General features: G+C 39.8%; 1 protein-coding gene across 1 annotated transcript in view; it reads left to right on the forward strand.

Moving 5' to 3' along the window:
* Positions 1–16148, forward strand: part of Vps36 (vacuolar protein sorting 36) — a 120374-nt gene that overhangs the window by 74272 nt on the left and 29954 nt on the right. Inside the window, exon 5 of the mRNA XM_067135443.2 lies at positions 14156–14320. Coding sequence (XP_066991544.1) covers positions 14156–14320 — 165 coding nt within the window. The remainder of the gene's footprint in view (positions 1–14155; positions 14321–16148) is intronic.

Here is a 16148-nt window from a genome sequence, read left to right on the forward strand (position 1 = left end):
GCTACGAAAAAGTTAAAGATGACAAACATGAAATTCTAGGTGTAAGGTTCATCTCCAGAGATAATAGGCAACTTGATGTCTTTGGAGTGTACAGAGCGGGAAAGGGTAGCACTGACGCTGATTCAGAATTATTTGATAAGATAATCAGCTATGTGGGAATCGATAAGGAAAGAAATGTGATTGTAGCGTGTGATCTCTCTTTTTTCTTTTCTTTTTGCTAGTGGTTTTACGTCGCACCGACACAGACAGGTCTTATGGCGATGATTGGATAGAAAAGGGCTAGGAGTGGGAAGGAAGCAGCCGTGGCCTTAATTACGGTACAGCCCCAGCATTTGCCTGATGTGAAAAATGGGAAACCACAGAAAACAATCTTCAGATCTGCCGACAGTGAGGTTCAAACCCACTATCTCCCGGGTGCAAGCTCACAGCTGCACGCCTCTAAACGCACGGCCGCGGGCGATCTCAATTTACCAAATGTCAATTGGGAAGGTAATTCGAAGAGCAGCAAGCATGACCAACAAATGGCAAATAAGTTAATATGGGAAGGGCATCTGATTCAGAAAGTGATGGAACCAACTAGAGGGAAGAATATTCTGGATGTGATGCTGATAAAACGAGATGAGCTCTATAGAGAAACCAAAGTAATAGATGGTATTAGTGATCACGAAGCTGTTTTTGTGGTAGTTAAAAATAAATGTGAAAGAAAGGAAGGTATTAAAATTAAGACTATTAGGCAGTACCATATGGATGATAAAACAGGCATGAGGGAGTTTTTAAAAAGTAACTATGATCGGTGGAAAACAGTAAATAAAAATGTAAACAGACTCTGGGATGGTTTTAAAGCAGTGTGTGAGGAATGTGGAAACAGGTTTGTACCTTTAAAGATGGTAAGGAATGGTAAAGACCTACCTTATTATAACAGAGAAATAGAGAGACTAAAAAAGGAGGTGCAGGTTGGAAAGAAATATAGTTAGAAATGGCTGTGGAAGTAAGGAGAAGTTGAAGGAACTTACTAGGATATTGAATCTAACAAAGAAGTCAGCTAAGGATAACATGATGGCAAGCATAATTGGCGGTCATACAAATTTTAGTGAAAAATGGAAGAGTATCTATAGGTACTTTAAGGCAGAAACAGGTTCCAAGAAGGACATTCCAGGAATCGGTAATGAACAAAGGGAGTGTGTATGCGAGGATCCTCGAAAGGCAGAAGTATTCACTCAACTGTATGTATTGTTGGTTACAAGGATAATGTCCAGATAGAGGAGATGACTAATACTAAAGAAGTATTAAAATTTACGTATGATAACAATGATGTTTACAGTAAGATACACAAGTTGAAAACTAGAAAAGCAGCTGGAATTTATAGGGTTTTGGGGGATATACTAAAGACGATGGGATGGGATGGGATATAGTACCATATTTGAAGTACTTATTTAATTTTTGTTTGCATGAAGGAGCTATAGTAGCTATAGTAGCCCCTGTGTATAAAGGAAAGGGTGACAGGCATAAAGCTGAAAATTACAGGCCAGTCAGTTTGACTTGCATTGCATGTAAGCTTTGGGAAAGCATTGTTCCTCTCCATGGCTGGCCTTTAGTCACAGGGATCCCGGGTTCTATTCCCGACAGGTCGGGAATTTTAACCATCATTGGTTAATTTTGCTGGCACAAGGGCTGGGTGTATGTATCGTCTTCACAATCAGTTCATCCTCATCATGACACGCAGGTCGCCTACGGTCGTCAAGTCAAAAGGCCTGCACCTGGCGAGCCGAACATGTCTTTGGACACTCCTGGCATTAAAAGGCACACGCCAATTCATTTCATTTGGGAAAGCATTGTTTCTGATTGTATTAGACATGTTTGATAGAAGGCAGTTTGTGTTTAGGAAAGGTTATTCCACCGAAGCTCAACTTGTAGGATTCCAGCAAGATATAGCAGATATCGTGATTCAGGAGGTCGGATGGACTGTATCTCTATTGATCTATCTAAGGCATTTGATAGGGTAGATCATGGGAGACTACTGGCAAAAATGAGTGCAATTGGACTTGACAAAAGAGTGACTGAATGGGTGGCTATGTTTCTAGAAAATAGAACTCAAAGAATTAGAGTAGGCAAAGCTTTATCTGTCCCTGTAATAATTAAGAGGGGAATTCCTCAAGGCAGTATTATTGGACCTTTATGTTTTCTTATATATATCAATGATATGTGTAAATAAATGGAATCAGAGATAAGGCTTTTTGCAAATGATGTTATTCTGTACAGAGTCATAAGTAAGTTACAAGATTGTGAGCAACTGCAAAATGACTTTGATAATGTTGTGAGATGGACAGTAGGCAATGGGATGATGAAACATGGGGTTAAAAGTCAGGTTGTGAGTTTCACAAATAGAAAAAGTCCTCTCAGCTTTAATTACTGCATTGATGGGATGAAAGTTCCTATTGAGGATCATTGTAAGTACCTAGGTGTTAATATAAGGAAAGACCTTCATTGGGGTAATCACATAAATATGATTGTAAATAAAGGGTACAGATCTCTACAAATTGTTATGAGTGTATTTAGGGATTGTTGTAAGGATGTAAAGGAGAGGCAAATAAGTCTCCGGTAAGACCTCAACTAGAGAATGGGTCCAGTGTATGGGACCTTCACCAGGATTACTTGATTTCAGAACTGGAAAAAATCCAAAGAAAACCAGCTCGATTTGTTCTGGGATATTTCCGACAAAAGAGTAGTGTTACAAAAATGTTGCAAAATTTGGGCTGGGAAGACTTGGGAGAAAGGAGACGAGCTGCTCGACTAAGTGGTATGTAATACTAATGTAAATGGTCGGTTATTGGACATTATAAATTTTCCAGGTAACTCATTCCTGGTTGCCAGCGTTTCGCCCCCGTGTGCTAGGTTGGGCTCATCAGTTGGTACCTAGTACACCTACCAAGACGCATGGCTAGTGCATACCGTGGAGGCCACTGCGTAGGCTACTTGAAGCCACCGGCAGTGCCAATGCACTATGAGAGACTTTGTCTCACTATCAAAAATTGATGCCTGCTTGGCCATCAGATGATAGAGATGTTGATTCCCATAGGGAATCTGAAATATTTGTCCCGAATGAGTAAATTTATAATACCAATGTAAATGGTCCGTTATTGGATTTTATAAATTTTCCAGCTAACTCATTCCTGGTTGCCAGCGTTTCACCCCCGTGTGCTAGGTTGGGCTCATCAGTTGGTACCTAGCACACTTACCTTCCCTATTGGCACAGTATATTGAGACAGTATAATCGTAACACAGTGTTAAGTTGTTAATATGGTTTTAAATTTTCAATTTGACGAATATAAACTTATGTGATTGCCAATTTTTCCAAGAACCTATATCAGCTGATGACGCAGAGGGGCGCCGAAACTAGTTCTGGTTGAAATATATGTTGTAATTTCATCTAAACAACCATTTTTATGTATTGAATAAGGTCGATCCAAATTCCAAATTATAATAAAAGTTGTAATCTTGGTTCAATACGGACAAACAATGAAATTTATTAATTTAACTAAATGTTTATATTTCATGAAGTTACTTGTGTCTCGTGGCATGTACGCATACATCAGTCATGCTTCTAGGCCGTACAGTTAGTCTCACCGGAAACCGCACTTCGCTCCCATACAGCCGTCATTCCAGTACTACCTTGGTACATACAATTCAGTGGACGTAACTAACCAACAGTGTCTAGCATGTTAGTGACTGCTGCTTGCCAGTAACAGTGATTTCCAGAGGCCGCGCTAATTTATCAAAGTTCCGCACATCACTAACAGAGCACTTTCATTCACTCCTTAACACAGTATGGCAAAAAACATTATCCCGGAAGAATGGAACAAGGGTATTATCGTACCTGTTTTCAAAAAGGGGAGTAGACAGAAATGCGTCAACTACTGTGGAATTACGCTGCTCTCTCATGGTCTAAAACATCTGGAAAAAAATCAGAGTAGTTTAAGATGATTTACAGAACCTTTATTGGAAGTTAACAATATGGTTTTAGGCCTAGAAGAACAACTACAGACCTTATCTTTGCTGCCCGGATGTTAATGGAAAAGCACTGGGAAAAATGGAAACCACTTCTTCTATTATTCCTAGACATCGAAAAGGCTTATGATAGTGTACTAAGGGAGCATATCTGGGAATGCCTAAAAGAGCTGGGGGTTTGCGACAATCTTATTGCAAAAGTGAAGATACTGTATGATTAAACCAGAAGTTGTGTACAAGTGGGTTGCAGGCTCTCAAGGTGGTTTGGAACAAAGATAGGAGTACAGCAAGGCAGTGCTCTGTCACCCATCCTATTTATACCATGATGTATGCCATAATTGGTGAACCACAAGTCAAACTAAATGATGCCAAACTGGACAGTGTTCTAAAGTTTAAGTACTTGGATAGTATAGTATCGAAAGACAACCTTGCAAAATAAGTGGTGGACAATCGAATTAGCAAGGCAACTCAATTTTGCCACTAAGTAAGAAACTGCTGTGGGATAAACAAGTACCATTGAAAGCTGATAACATTATATAAATCCTATTATACACCTATCCTCATGTACATCCTGGAAACTACCATGTTAATGAGACAAGACAACTCAAAACTCCAAGCTGCAGAAATGAAGCTCCTATGCACCATGATACAGAAAACCAGAATGGACAAGATCAAGAACAGAAAAGTCTGAGAGAAGATGGGAATAGGATACTCCTTAATACAAAGTATCCAGGAGGCAAGACTGAAGTTGTTTGGCCATGTAAAAAGGATGAGTGCAAGCAGGACTACAAGAGGGGAATGTGAAAGAGAAGTAAACGGAAAAAGACCAACGGGCAGACCCAGAGTAAACTGGACGGATCTAGTAAAGATGATGTCGAGGAGAGAGGACAAGATTGGAAGAAGGTTGTAAGAAAACAGTGGTTCATGGACGGACAGAGATGGAGGGGGCTCGTACGCCAGACCCGGGCAACTGGAGATGGTCAACAATGACAATGATGATTAGAGGTAAATGCCACAATAATACAACCAATGAAAATAGATATACACATTCATTTATCATCAGAAACAGCATAACACTGAATTACAAAAATCCGTAATATGTACAATAGTTATTAATTTAAAATAAAAGACACCTGTGGGTGGGCGACACAGGCAAAGAATAAACGCGTGGTATCCCCTGTGTGTCGTAAGAGAAGATTAAAAGGGGCAACTTAGGCACGGAAACGGATTGGGGCTTTGGAACCATGAGTTGTACCCCCCTGTGGATGGCAGGGTTTGAATACATCCACAGGTAATCCCTGCCTTTCATAGAAGGTGACTAAAAGGGTAATGTGGTCAACGGTTCCTTCTTTTTTCTTCTTCTTCTTCTTCTTGAGGGTTGGTTGTAAACTGATCAAAATTCGATGTACATGCTGCTTGGGGAAGGGTCTCTTATGTGTGCGACTATACTCGAAAGCCCATGTGGTATAACCAACCTGTCAGGTGGGAGCACCATGTACCTGGCAGTAGTATCCACCTGACAACACAGGTCCTTGCGCAGCCAAATACCAGTACATAATATTATCAATTTATTTGTAGTTCTTTATTTATTCTTATCACACTTGGTATATGCTAGGGGATATATGCTATTCAAGGTGATTTGAGGAGGGGAGTCCTGGTCCTCATTGCCTCAGTCATCCCATATTAGGCATCGTCCAACATCGGACCCCAGGCAGTACCTGCTATGAAAGTTAGGTATTGCCTTGGCTACTTGATTCGGCTACAGAGGCCCCTGATCGGAGTGGGTGACATTCGGGGAGGATGTTTTTAGACATGTCTTTGAAATTTCTCTAGTCTGTCCAGAGGGTTCCACCAACAAGTCTTTAATTTTGATTTTTTAATTTTTTAAATTTTGATTCCTTCAGTAGGGGCTACTACCTGACACGGCATAAGCCCAAAAGTCTATACAGTATCATGGACTATAAGTACGGGCTGTGAAAGCATCAATGGCTACATTTTGTAATGTTTATTCCCCACCAGGCCAACCTCTTCATATCAGTGATGCAATTGATCTTTTAGATCAGCTCCTTCCACCTGGCCTTTGTTCCGCTAAGAACCCAGCTGGAGGCAGTAGCAGTATGTTTTTGGTTGCCTGACATAACAACAGTTTGTAATGTTTATTCTTCACTAGGCCAGCCTCTTCATGTCAATGACGCAATTGATCTTACAGATCAGCTCCCTCCACCTTTCCTTTATTGGGAGATTTTAATGCCCATCAACCATTATGGGGCTCTGAAATGTGTTTCCCCAGAGGAAGGTGGTTGGAAAAGTTGGTAGGAGAGCTGGATTGATGCATTTTGAATACACAGGAACCAACACACTTCAGTGTATCGCACAGTACCTTCTTCCACATCAGTGGTAGTCTGTGCAGCCATGTGCTCATTCTCCTGCTTCGGTGGGATGTACACGATAACCTCTGTGATAGTGACCATCTCCCCATTGTTCATACTTTCTTGAAGCAGAAATCCATTGAAGCTCCTCTCCGATGGGTACTGAAACATACTGATTGTTCACATCACTAGCTGTCTTTAATAAGACGAATAGCCAGAGCGTAGATGATGTAACTTGTATGATACAAGTTATTCCATTCCACCTTTTTCTGGGACTCCTCAGCAAAAACTTGTTTCTTGATGGAATGAAGAGATAGCAGCAGCTATAAAAGAACACCGTCACGCTCATAAACTCTATCGTAGGCAGCCAACTGTGGCCAACTTGGTAACATTTCGTGATGTTGCAGTGTACCCCTCTTTTGTATTGAATTCAAATGTTTAGGTATGACATTACTTTTAATACATTTCTTTAGAAAGTTCAGGTCTTTTGAAATACTAGGAGTTTTAACCTTCATATTCTTAAATTTATTTATCATTTTTCTTGCCTGGCTGGCTTAATCACAGCGGAACAGAGCGGAAAGTAAATCACTTGTGGAGTAAAGATGAAATTAGGTTTTTACACCTCAAAAAAAAAAAAAACGAAGTTGAACAACACACTTTATGAATTACACCTACACAGCGGTCACAGGGGTCTCGGGTTCAATTCCCGGCAGGGTTGGAAATTTTGACCATGATTGGTTAATTTTACTGGCACGGGGGCTGGGTGTATGGGTTGTCTTTATAGTCATTTCATCCTCCTCACGATGCGCAGGTTGACAACGGGCGTCAAATCAAAAGGCCTGCATCTGGCAAGTCGAACTTGTCCTCGGACACTCCCGGCACCAAAAGCCATTCTCCTTAGTCTGGCTCCATGGCTGAATAGTTAGAGTGCTGGCCTTTGGTGACAGGATTCGATTCCCGGCAGGGTTGGGCAGTTCAAGCATCATTGGTAAATTTTGCTGGCAGGTGGGCTGGGTGTATGTCGTCATCTTCATCATCATTTCATCCTCATGACGCGCAGGTCGCCTACTGGAGTCAAATCAAAAGACCTGCACATGGTGAGCCGAACATGTCCTCGGACACTCCCGGCACTAAAAGCCATACGCCATTTCATTATTATTATTATTATTATTATTATTATTATTATAGTGTAATGTACGTAATATTTAGCTTCTTACTCATGGACGTAGATCACTTTTATGGCCATACTTATATTTCCACTTACTTTATTACTTATTGTGTTCTCTTCATGCATTGCTTATTTTTTCAGTTTGTATCTTACTTTTTCATTATGACTTTGTCTCTTTCTTATTATCCTTATGCTCCAAATTTTATTCTATTTTATTTGTTGAACTCTGCTTTCTTTCTTCATTATATTTTGTCCAAATCTGTAATATTTAGCGTATCTTTGATTTTATAATAGAATAGTACATTTCTTATATGTATTATCTGTAAATTAATTATGTGGCTAAGTGTAAGTGTAAGTGTCAGAAAATCTTTATGAGAGAAGCGCTTGATCCACGGTATCAAAGGCCTTCACGATACCGATATAGCATACATACATCAAGATGAGAACCCGCGTGGATGGCAGACGTGACATGATGGAGGAAAATAGCCAAGTTAGTTATGCAAGAACTTCCAGGGAGGAAACCATGCTGCTGGGGGGATATGTATGGAATGGTAAACGAAAGATAATGCTGGTGAATGAAAACCCCATGGCGCAACAGCCCTGAAGGGCCATGGCCTACCAAGCGACCGCTGATCAGCCTGAAGGCCTGCAAATTACGAGGTGTCATGTCGTCAGCATGACGGATCCTCTCAGCCGTTATTCTTGACTTTCTAGACCAGAACGGCCATCTCACTATCAGATAGCTCCTCAATTGTAATCACGTAGGCTGAGTGGACCTCGAACCAATCCTCAGATGCAGGTAAAAATTCCCTGACCTGGCCGGGAATTGAGCCCAGGGCCTCCGGGCAAGAGGCAGGCATGCTACCCCTACACCGCGGGGCCGGCCTGGTGAATGTTCCTTTCACAAATAATTGCTAAAGCAGGTAATCTATAGATATGGGCAGGGGTCGAAAAATACCGGGCGCCCAGTCGCCATGGCGCCTGAAAATTTTTACCTGGCGCCTGAATTTTCAAATTCGGTTTTGAAAATTTATTTTTTGAAATCCGGAGTTCCCTTACATGTACTTTCCCATTGCTTTACAAAGTAACAAGTCGTGTGGTGTTTCAGGTTTTTTTTCTGTAGCTCATATATTCTAATATGTGCAATAAACATTTTCTGTGCTTTTGGCAAAGTCTTGAATTCTGTAATTGCTCTTCGTACCTTGGAACTGGGACGTTTCAGTTCTGCACGGTCAAGCCTAGCAGTCGTGGGAGATATCGTTGTAACCCGTCAAACAAGGATCCTTTCTTGTGGACGTATCGTAACACATCGAGTTCTATTACAGATGATCAGCTATCGGTAGCCGAGTACAAAGATCAGACCAGAGTTGTGGAGAAATGCAGAGACATACTACGTTAAATAATTTCACAAACACTACATTACCGCCATCCTTCCCGTGACTAGCCGTTCCTCAACTATTGCCGCCAAAGCAGTGCTGATAAATTCCCGTGGAATTCATTCTTTGTATTTAGAACATACGGAATGACGTGTTTATCAATTCTTGTATTATTTTCACCGAACAATATTTATACTTTCAATTTAATTACAGCATTTTGGTATTGAACAGTTTGCACTTTATAAATACTGTTGTTTTTATTCCTGTGCGTTTATGGAAAATTGACAACGTAGCATCAGACATCGAAGCCCGCGAACTCGGATGGCTCTTTTTTTTTTTTTTTTTTTTGGCTAGTTGCTTTGCGTCGCACCGACACAGATAGGTCTTATGGCGACGATGGGACAGGGAAGGGCTAGGAGTGGGAAGGAAGCGGCCGTGGCCTTAATTAAGGTACAGCCCCAGCATTTGCCTGGTGTGAAAATGGGAAACCACGCAAAACTAGGAAGCCATTTAACGCTGGTGTATTTTACGTTTCTGGGCTATACTTGAGAAAAGCGGCAAAATGAAACGAACAAAACCGCACAAATTGACTGATGCGAGTAACAAACAGTGTACTCTTTCAGATTTTTTCGTAAGTAGGGCCCGTAAATGTAACACAAAGTGATACAGGAGGGAGTGAATGTGAGAAAACACTTGATGGAAGTGCCGACTGTAGAGTTCAGGATGACAATGACCAGCATGAAATTTATGGTATTTAAGACAATAATAGGTCAAACATAAAAAATACGTCGAAATTTCAATTTTCAGGCAAACGGAAATTTCAGCACTTTCAGCGAAGTGCGTAAAGAAAATGAATGCTAATATGTCAGCATTTGAATGCATTGCTCATGGCATCTTATCATACTGAAAAAAAAAAGACACTGATTTTGAAGGTTTGTTTGCATTGTTAAGCAAGATGAATGTTACTGGTGGGAAATCAAACAGGCATATGTAGTGTAATTTTAAAAGACGCTGACCTTGAAGATGATTGGTGATTACTTGGGTTAGTATCTCTTAAAATATACATTTCCATTCTTATATGAAGTGAGAGTATACTACTTAAGGCTACATTTCAAAAATAATACGTAGCTTGATCCTAGTCTGACCTGTGGTGTTCATAATGTATATTTGCGAAAAATGTGCTGGCTCCTGATAAAAAGGGGCTGGCTACTGAATTATTTCTATTTTCTTCTACCCCTGGATATGGGTGATAATTTGCAATATCTAAGCTCTTTCCACTTTAAGTATTGTTATATTTGCAAGTTTCCAGGAGCTTGGAAAGTAGCTGAGATGCAACAATTGCGTATCACACAAATAGGTTATGAAAGAGCTACTGCTCTGTTCTTATGGAACAGAGGATTGAGACCATCTGGACCATTCGGCTTAATTTCTGACAGAGATGAAAGTAGGGACTACACTTCAGATTCAGTTGTATAAATATTACTAAGACTATGGGAGGCAACAATTTTTATTTTAGGAAAATTTAGGAAAATTAGCATACTTCGCAGGTTTAACAAAATTAACAGTTAAATATTCATTGAAAAATTCAGGCCTATCTCCTTCACTGGCTATACAATGGTCCCAGGTTACTACTTCTGGTATTTGTTTGTTGTCTCTTATGTTGTTTATAAATGACCAGAACCTTTTGCTGTTGTGTGAAGAGAGGCTCCATTAATATATTCCGAGTAATCATGTCTGAATAAGTATTTGTAATGTTTACAAAGGTCAGATAATTTTTCATTTCTCTCAGAGGGTGACTTCTTCCAGACTTCAGAATTTTTGAGTTCAGCCATTTTAGTATCACTCTTCTTCCATGGGGGCATTTTCCGGACATTGAACATGTAGGAATGAGGCACGGATCACAGCATGGGTCCAATCATAAGTCCACTGCATCTTGAACATTACCCACGTGCAACAAATGCCATGGTGAAAGGGACAGGATGTGATTAACAGTCTGCCCGTCAACATTACGCCAGACAGGCTCAGAGCTCCTAAGGACAGGTTGATGGCATTTGTGAGGGCGGGGAGAGGTGAGAATGACAGTTGCTTCAACGGACTTGTGGTTGAGTTTAAAACATCTCGTCCCACAGAAACAGATGAAGTCTCATTGTAAGAAAGCAGGTAGTCAAGAAGACTATCTCTGCCAATACATGCTGCTTGAAATTCAGTCCAGTAAGATAGTGATCCAGATACCATTTGTCAAGGTTATTAGAAGGCTGACCTAATGAAAAGGAAATCCATGAGACAGGCAGATTAAAATCTCTTACTATGACAATGTTATCCTTAGAATGGACGGTGCACAGTTATGTTCCGCTGTTCCGAAACAGTGACTCGCTATCCCGTCAGAAGCGCCACTATGCACTGCCCTTCGCCTACTAACTGACTGTCGATACCGGCAGTGTGCTGCCATGTACTGGAGTGTTACATGTTCCATCGTATCCTCTTTGTTTTGAGAGTTCTGTTGCACCGGCAACTGGCCTTCGGTACATGTGGATAACTTAATGCGTTCTGTTTTGTAAGAGCCTTGAAGCCTAGTGATATATACCATACAAAAGACGGTAAACTTTGCATCATGTCGCACCGGAGTCCTGTTTAAGACTTTTTTACTAGAATAAAACTGTACAGGGTGAAATCCAATTTATGTTCTTCTATTTTGTCTGCAAAGGGATCTTCAACCAGCACAATGACGAGACATTTCCAACTTAAACATCCTACAATGTTTATTTTCGTGTTCTGCTTATATAGTTTTATTTTTAATCTCCTGTTCCGCTTGCATATAGTGTTTAATTTTTATCGTCATGTTTTGCTTGTATGGGTTAATTTTTATTTTCGTGTTCTGCTGTATAGGCCTAGTTTTATTTTTAATCTCCTGTTCCGCGTACATATAGTGTTCATTTTTTATCTTTGTGTTTTGCTTGTATATGTTATCTTTTTATTTTCGTGTTTTGCTTGTATATTGTGTACATAAATAGAGTACTGACGAACGTTTCTTCAACTGTGTGAGTATATTATTAATTGGTGAAAATAACAATGTGACATTTGTAAACACATCTACTGCCAGTGTAATTGTGACAGGTGTATTTCAGAATGAATGAAAACATTCTTATCTTAAAAACAACATTTAGACATGATTTTCTGGGTGCCAATTTCAGATTTCCGACTGCTCTTTCACATACCATGAAGTTTTATCCTGGCCCTAATTACTCACAATACATGCCGATACATTCAAATGCTATCCTTGGATTAGTTACTTTTAAACACCTGTACTGCCACTGTAACCGTGTTACGTGTATTTCGTATTGTCCGAAAAAATCTTCACCTAAAAGCAGTCTTTGAATGTTATTATTGGGCGCGAATTTGAGTGTTCCAACTGTTCCTTCACGTTCCGTGCAGCTTTACGCTGGCCATAACTACACACAGCACGTCCAGTACAGCAGCATATTCCTGCTGACGCGGAGCATGTCGTGTTACCTCACGAAGTTCTCACCCGTGCAGTTACAGTCCCGTGTGCCGGCACACTGTACCTAAACACTCAACCTCAAGCTCCTAATGTTCTGGAACAACTGACTGTTTTGGTATGCCCAACCCTATTAAGAACAGAGGAAAGAAAAGCTTCAGAATAGTTGAAACTGATGATAGCTGAGTTTACTGTATTTCTATGTTGTTGCAAACTCATTATTCAAGCACAAGGCTGTATACTGCTACTCTTGAGACTTTGGCCCTAGGCAATCTTTAAGACGTGTGTATTTAGGAGATTTTTCAGTGGTGGTCATCATCACCACCACCATCGATTCTCCACTCCTGCAAGCCGGGTGTGAGAATCAACAAGCCTTCTCCATAAACTTCTATCTCGCCACCAATTCTCTTCCAGTATTTTCTCCCATTTTAAGCTCTTCCTGGCCAGGTCTTTTTATATCTACTTATACCATATGAGCTGAGGGTTATTCTGTTATTGTTGAAAGCTATTCCTTGTTTTCCTCTTTTGCTGATTTGCTAGACCTGTCAGGGTAAATTCCCTTAAACTTTAACATTCCTCTACTTCATCTACAAGGCAGCTGATTAAGTACTGGAATGCCTCATTTGCCAACTGTACTGTTCCAAAAATATCCTCTGCCAAAGCTGCCATTAAGAACTTCAACATAACCCTGGCAAAGGGCCCGTTAGAAGATGCTACCAGCCAGGCCAGCTGGACCAGTGTTTTTAAAAGAGTTGTTACTCTTCCGTTATTCACTTTCTGTCCTGTTTTGTATACTGGGTCCAGGTTGGTGGGTTTATTCAGTGGACTAATTGCAATCTGATATGCAGCATACCAAGATTTCCTCAACTTAAAGTGATTTTTATCAGTTGATAAGCTTGGGAAAGCTTTAGGGTAGGGAAATTAGTTGGCCATGCAATTAGAAGCCTGCATTCGGGAGATAGTGGGTTCAAGCCCCACTGTCGGCAGCCCTGAAGATGGTTTTCCGTGGTTTCCCATTTTCACAGCAGGCAAATGTTGGGGCTGTACCTTAATTAAGGCCATGGCTGCTTCCTTCCCTACCGGGCGAGTTGGCCGTGCGCATAGAGGTGCGCGGCTGTGAGCTTGCATCCGGGAGATAGTAGGTTCGAGTCCCACTATCGGCAGCCCTGAAAATGGTTTTCCGTGGTTTCCCATTTTCACACCAGGCAAATGGCCACGGCAGCTTCCTTCCAACTCCTAGGCCTTCCCTGTTCCATCGTCGCTATAAGACCTATCTGTGTCGGTGCAACGTAAAGCCCCTAGCAGAAGAAGCTTCCTTCCCACTCCTAGCCCTTTCTATCCTATCGTTACCATATGACCTATCTTGTGTTGGTGCAACATAAAGCAACTTGTGAAACAAAAATGGTACTAGATACAATCATTGAAAAGTTAGTCATAGGAAAATCCTGGATATTGAAAATGGATTGAGTGGCTTCGGCCTACAGGGGCACATTAGTAAAAATAACAAGGATATGTATTGGAACAACAGTATGTAAAGCTAAGGGAAAGTTACTTTATTTGGAAGCAGCTTTTTACATAAATGGATCATAGGATATATTTTTCAGTCTATTTTACTTAAAACCTTTCTTGGTGAAATACATTGCATTAAAGTAGACTAACTGCAAAGTTTCCTTTTTTGTCACTGCTTTACTTCTTTATTTATGTTGGTTATGTCATTTTTGTTCTTTTCAATTTTTTTTAGGAGAAACAAGGTGATATCACAGAAGATGAGACAGTTCGATTTAAAGCATATTTACTTGGTCTTGGTGTTGATGATCCAGTGACCAGGAATGAATTCCGAACTGATGACGAGTACTATCGCCGACTTGCCAGGCAGTTGGCTGAAATTCTTGAACAGCCGGTTATGGTATTATACTTCTCACTTATTTTCCTCAGAGAATTGTTAAATTTGCTGAAAGTGTATGTTTTTTTGTTAATTAGGTTGCTGGATTTGTGGTTTTGCCCAGAACATTACATTTTTCTCATTTTGTTCTGCGTACAGTGTAGGCCTACCCTTTAAACCATACACAGAATTTTCCATTTTTTTTTAAATATTGCAGTTCAGCCAAGGTGTATGGCATGGTATTAAAAAAAAAAAGAGCATGGTTATGATTAAGCTCAAAATATTCTATATTCTGACCAAAGATCAGTCATAGCCTGTTGGTGGTCAATAAATCTGTCTGGCTGTCTATCACAGTTGAGAACAGCGCCTCTGGCAATGTGCTAGTTGTACTAGAGTGCATGTAGAGCATGCATAGAATGGGCAAATCATTTTTTGGTAACAAAGTGACTTGCACATTAAATTGAATGATTTGTTTACTGGTAACATTAAGATCTGTGAAAATGATTTTAAACATGTTTATGAGGTTTGTGTTAATTATCTATGTAAATGGTTTTATTTCAATCATCTAATGTTTTTGCATTGATGAATTGTATAACTCTAAAAAACTCACCTTGGTTCAGCAAGTTTTTAAGGTCTCTGGGGACACTAGGCTTTGAGGAAAACATGAATATGGATGATATGTGTTTACAAGTTGTTGAAATAGTCAATTTGTTTTGTGGGGAGGGCAGAGAGGTGGGTGTATATTACCGGTTTAATTGGCCCAGAAAAAATCTGAAGATCATTTTGATGATACTTAAGTTTGTGTTCATTATATTTCCATCGAATGTACGGTATATACTGAAAGAGCTTTTTCAAAAGTGGCAATAAAATGGAGTGATGACAGAAACAGAAGTTCTGTAGATTTAATTTCAAAAAATGAACTGTTTGTATACTTCATCTATGATGAGAATTATAAGGAAGTTCACAAGAAAGTTTTGTTGAACAACAAATTGTTGCAGATTGCATCTTCATATGACAAGCACTTGTGAAATATACATGTCAGTCTGAGTGCATTATTAGTTTGGAATAATATAATGAATATTTCACATTGGTATATTATTGCCAGTATTTATTAATACATCCATGGTCTCTTCTCTCATTCATTAAATGGCTAGTGTTATATGGCAAACAGATTGAAGTGTTCCTTATTTGCCATCTAGAAATCTGGCAGCCTTACTGTTTATGCTATTTCAAACCACCACCAGAATTGCCAAATTGTTCATGAATGTGTGGCACAGTAATTTCAGGAAGCAAAATTATTATTTTTTCTTTAAAATGTAATTGTTTCTTCATTCTAAACTCCATGTATTCACGAGCACTTAAACCATTACGGCTCAACAATTCTTATGCATGATGGTGCTTTTCATTATCTTTATTTGAATATTTAGCTACTTTATGATAATTGGTAGCTTTGTAGTTCTCTAAACAACTCGGGACACTTCACATTTCAATAGGCTGCCTGGTATAGCTACTATAGATTTACTTATATCTCTTCCCTACATGTTAAATACTTACAAGATACACGTCGACTCTAGAAAATACTCGTAAGAATAAACCTTTAGAAATGTGTAAGATATACGCTTTAGTTGTTATTGTATCCATTTACCAGTTTTTACATTAGTAATTGCATGTAGTTCTTCTTGCAGACAGGAAGTTAAATTTCATAAAATATATCAGTATTGTCCTTTTCAAAAATAGTTTTCATAAACAATTTGACTTGATTTATTTCCTGTTGCTTCCTCTGGAGCATAGGGCCTTGGCGAAATTTTTCCACATGGTACGGTTCCTGGCCATTCTCTGCACTTCGCTCCAG

This window comes from Anabrus simplex, chromosome 1 (genome assembly GCF_040414725.1).
Source record: "Anabrus simplex isolate iqAnaSimp1 chromosome 1, ASM4041472v1, whole genome shotgun sequence".
NCBI classification, from domain to species: Eukaryota; Metazoa; Arthropoda; class Insecta; order Orthoptera; family Tettigoniidae; genus Anabrus; species Anabrus simplex.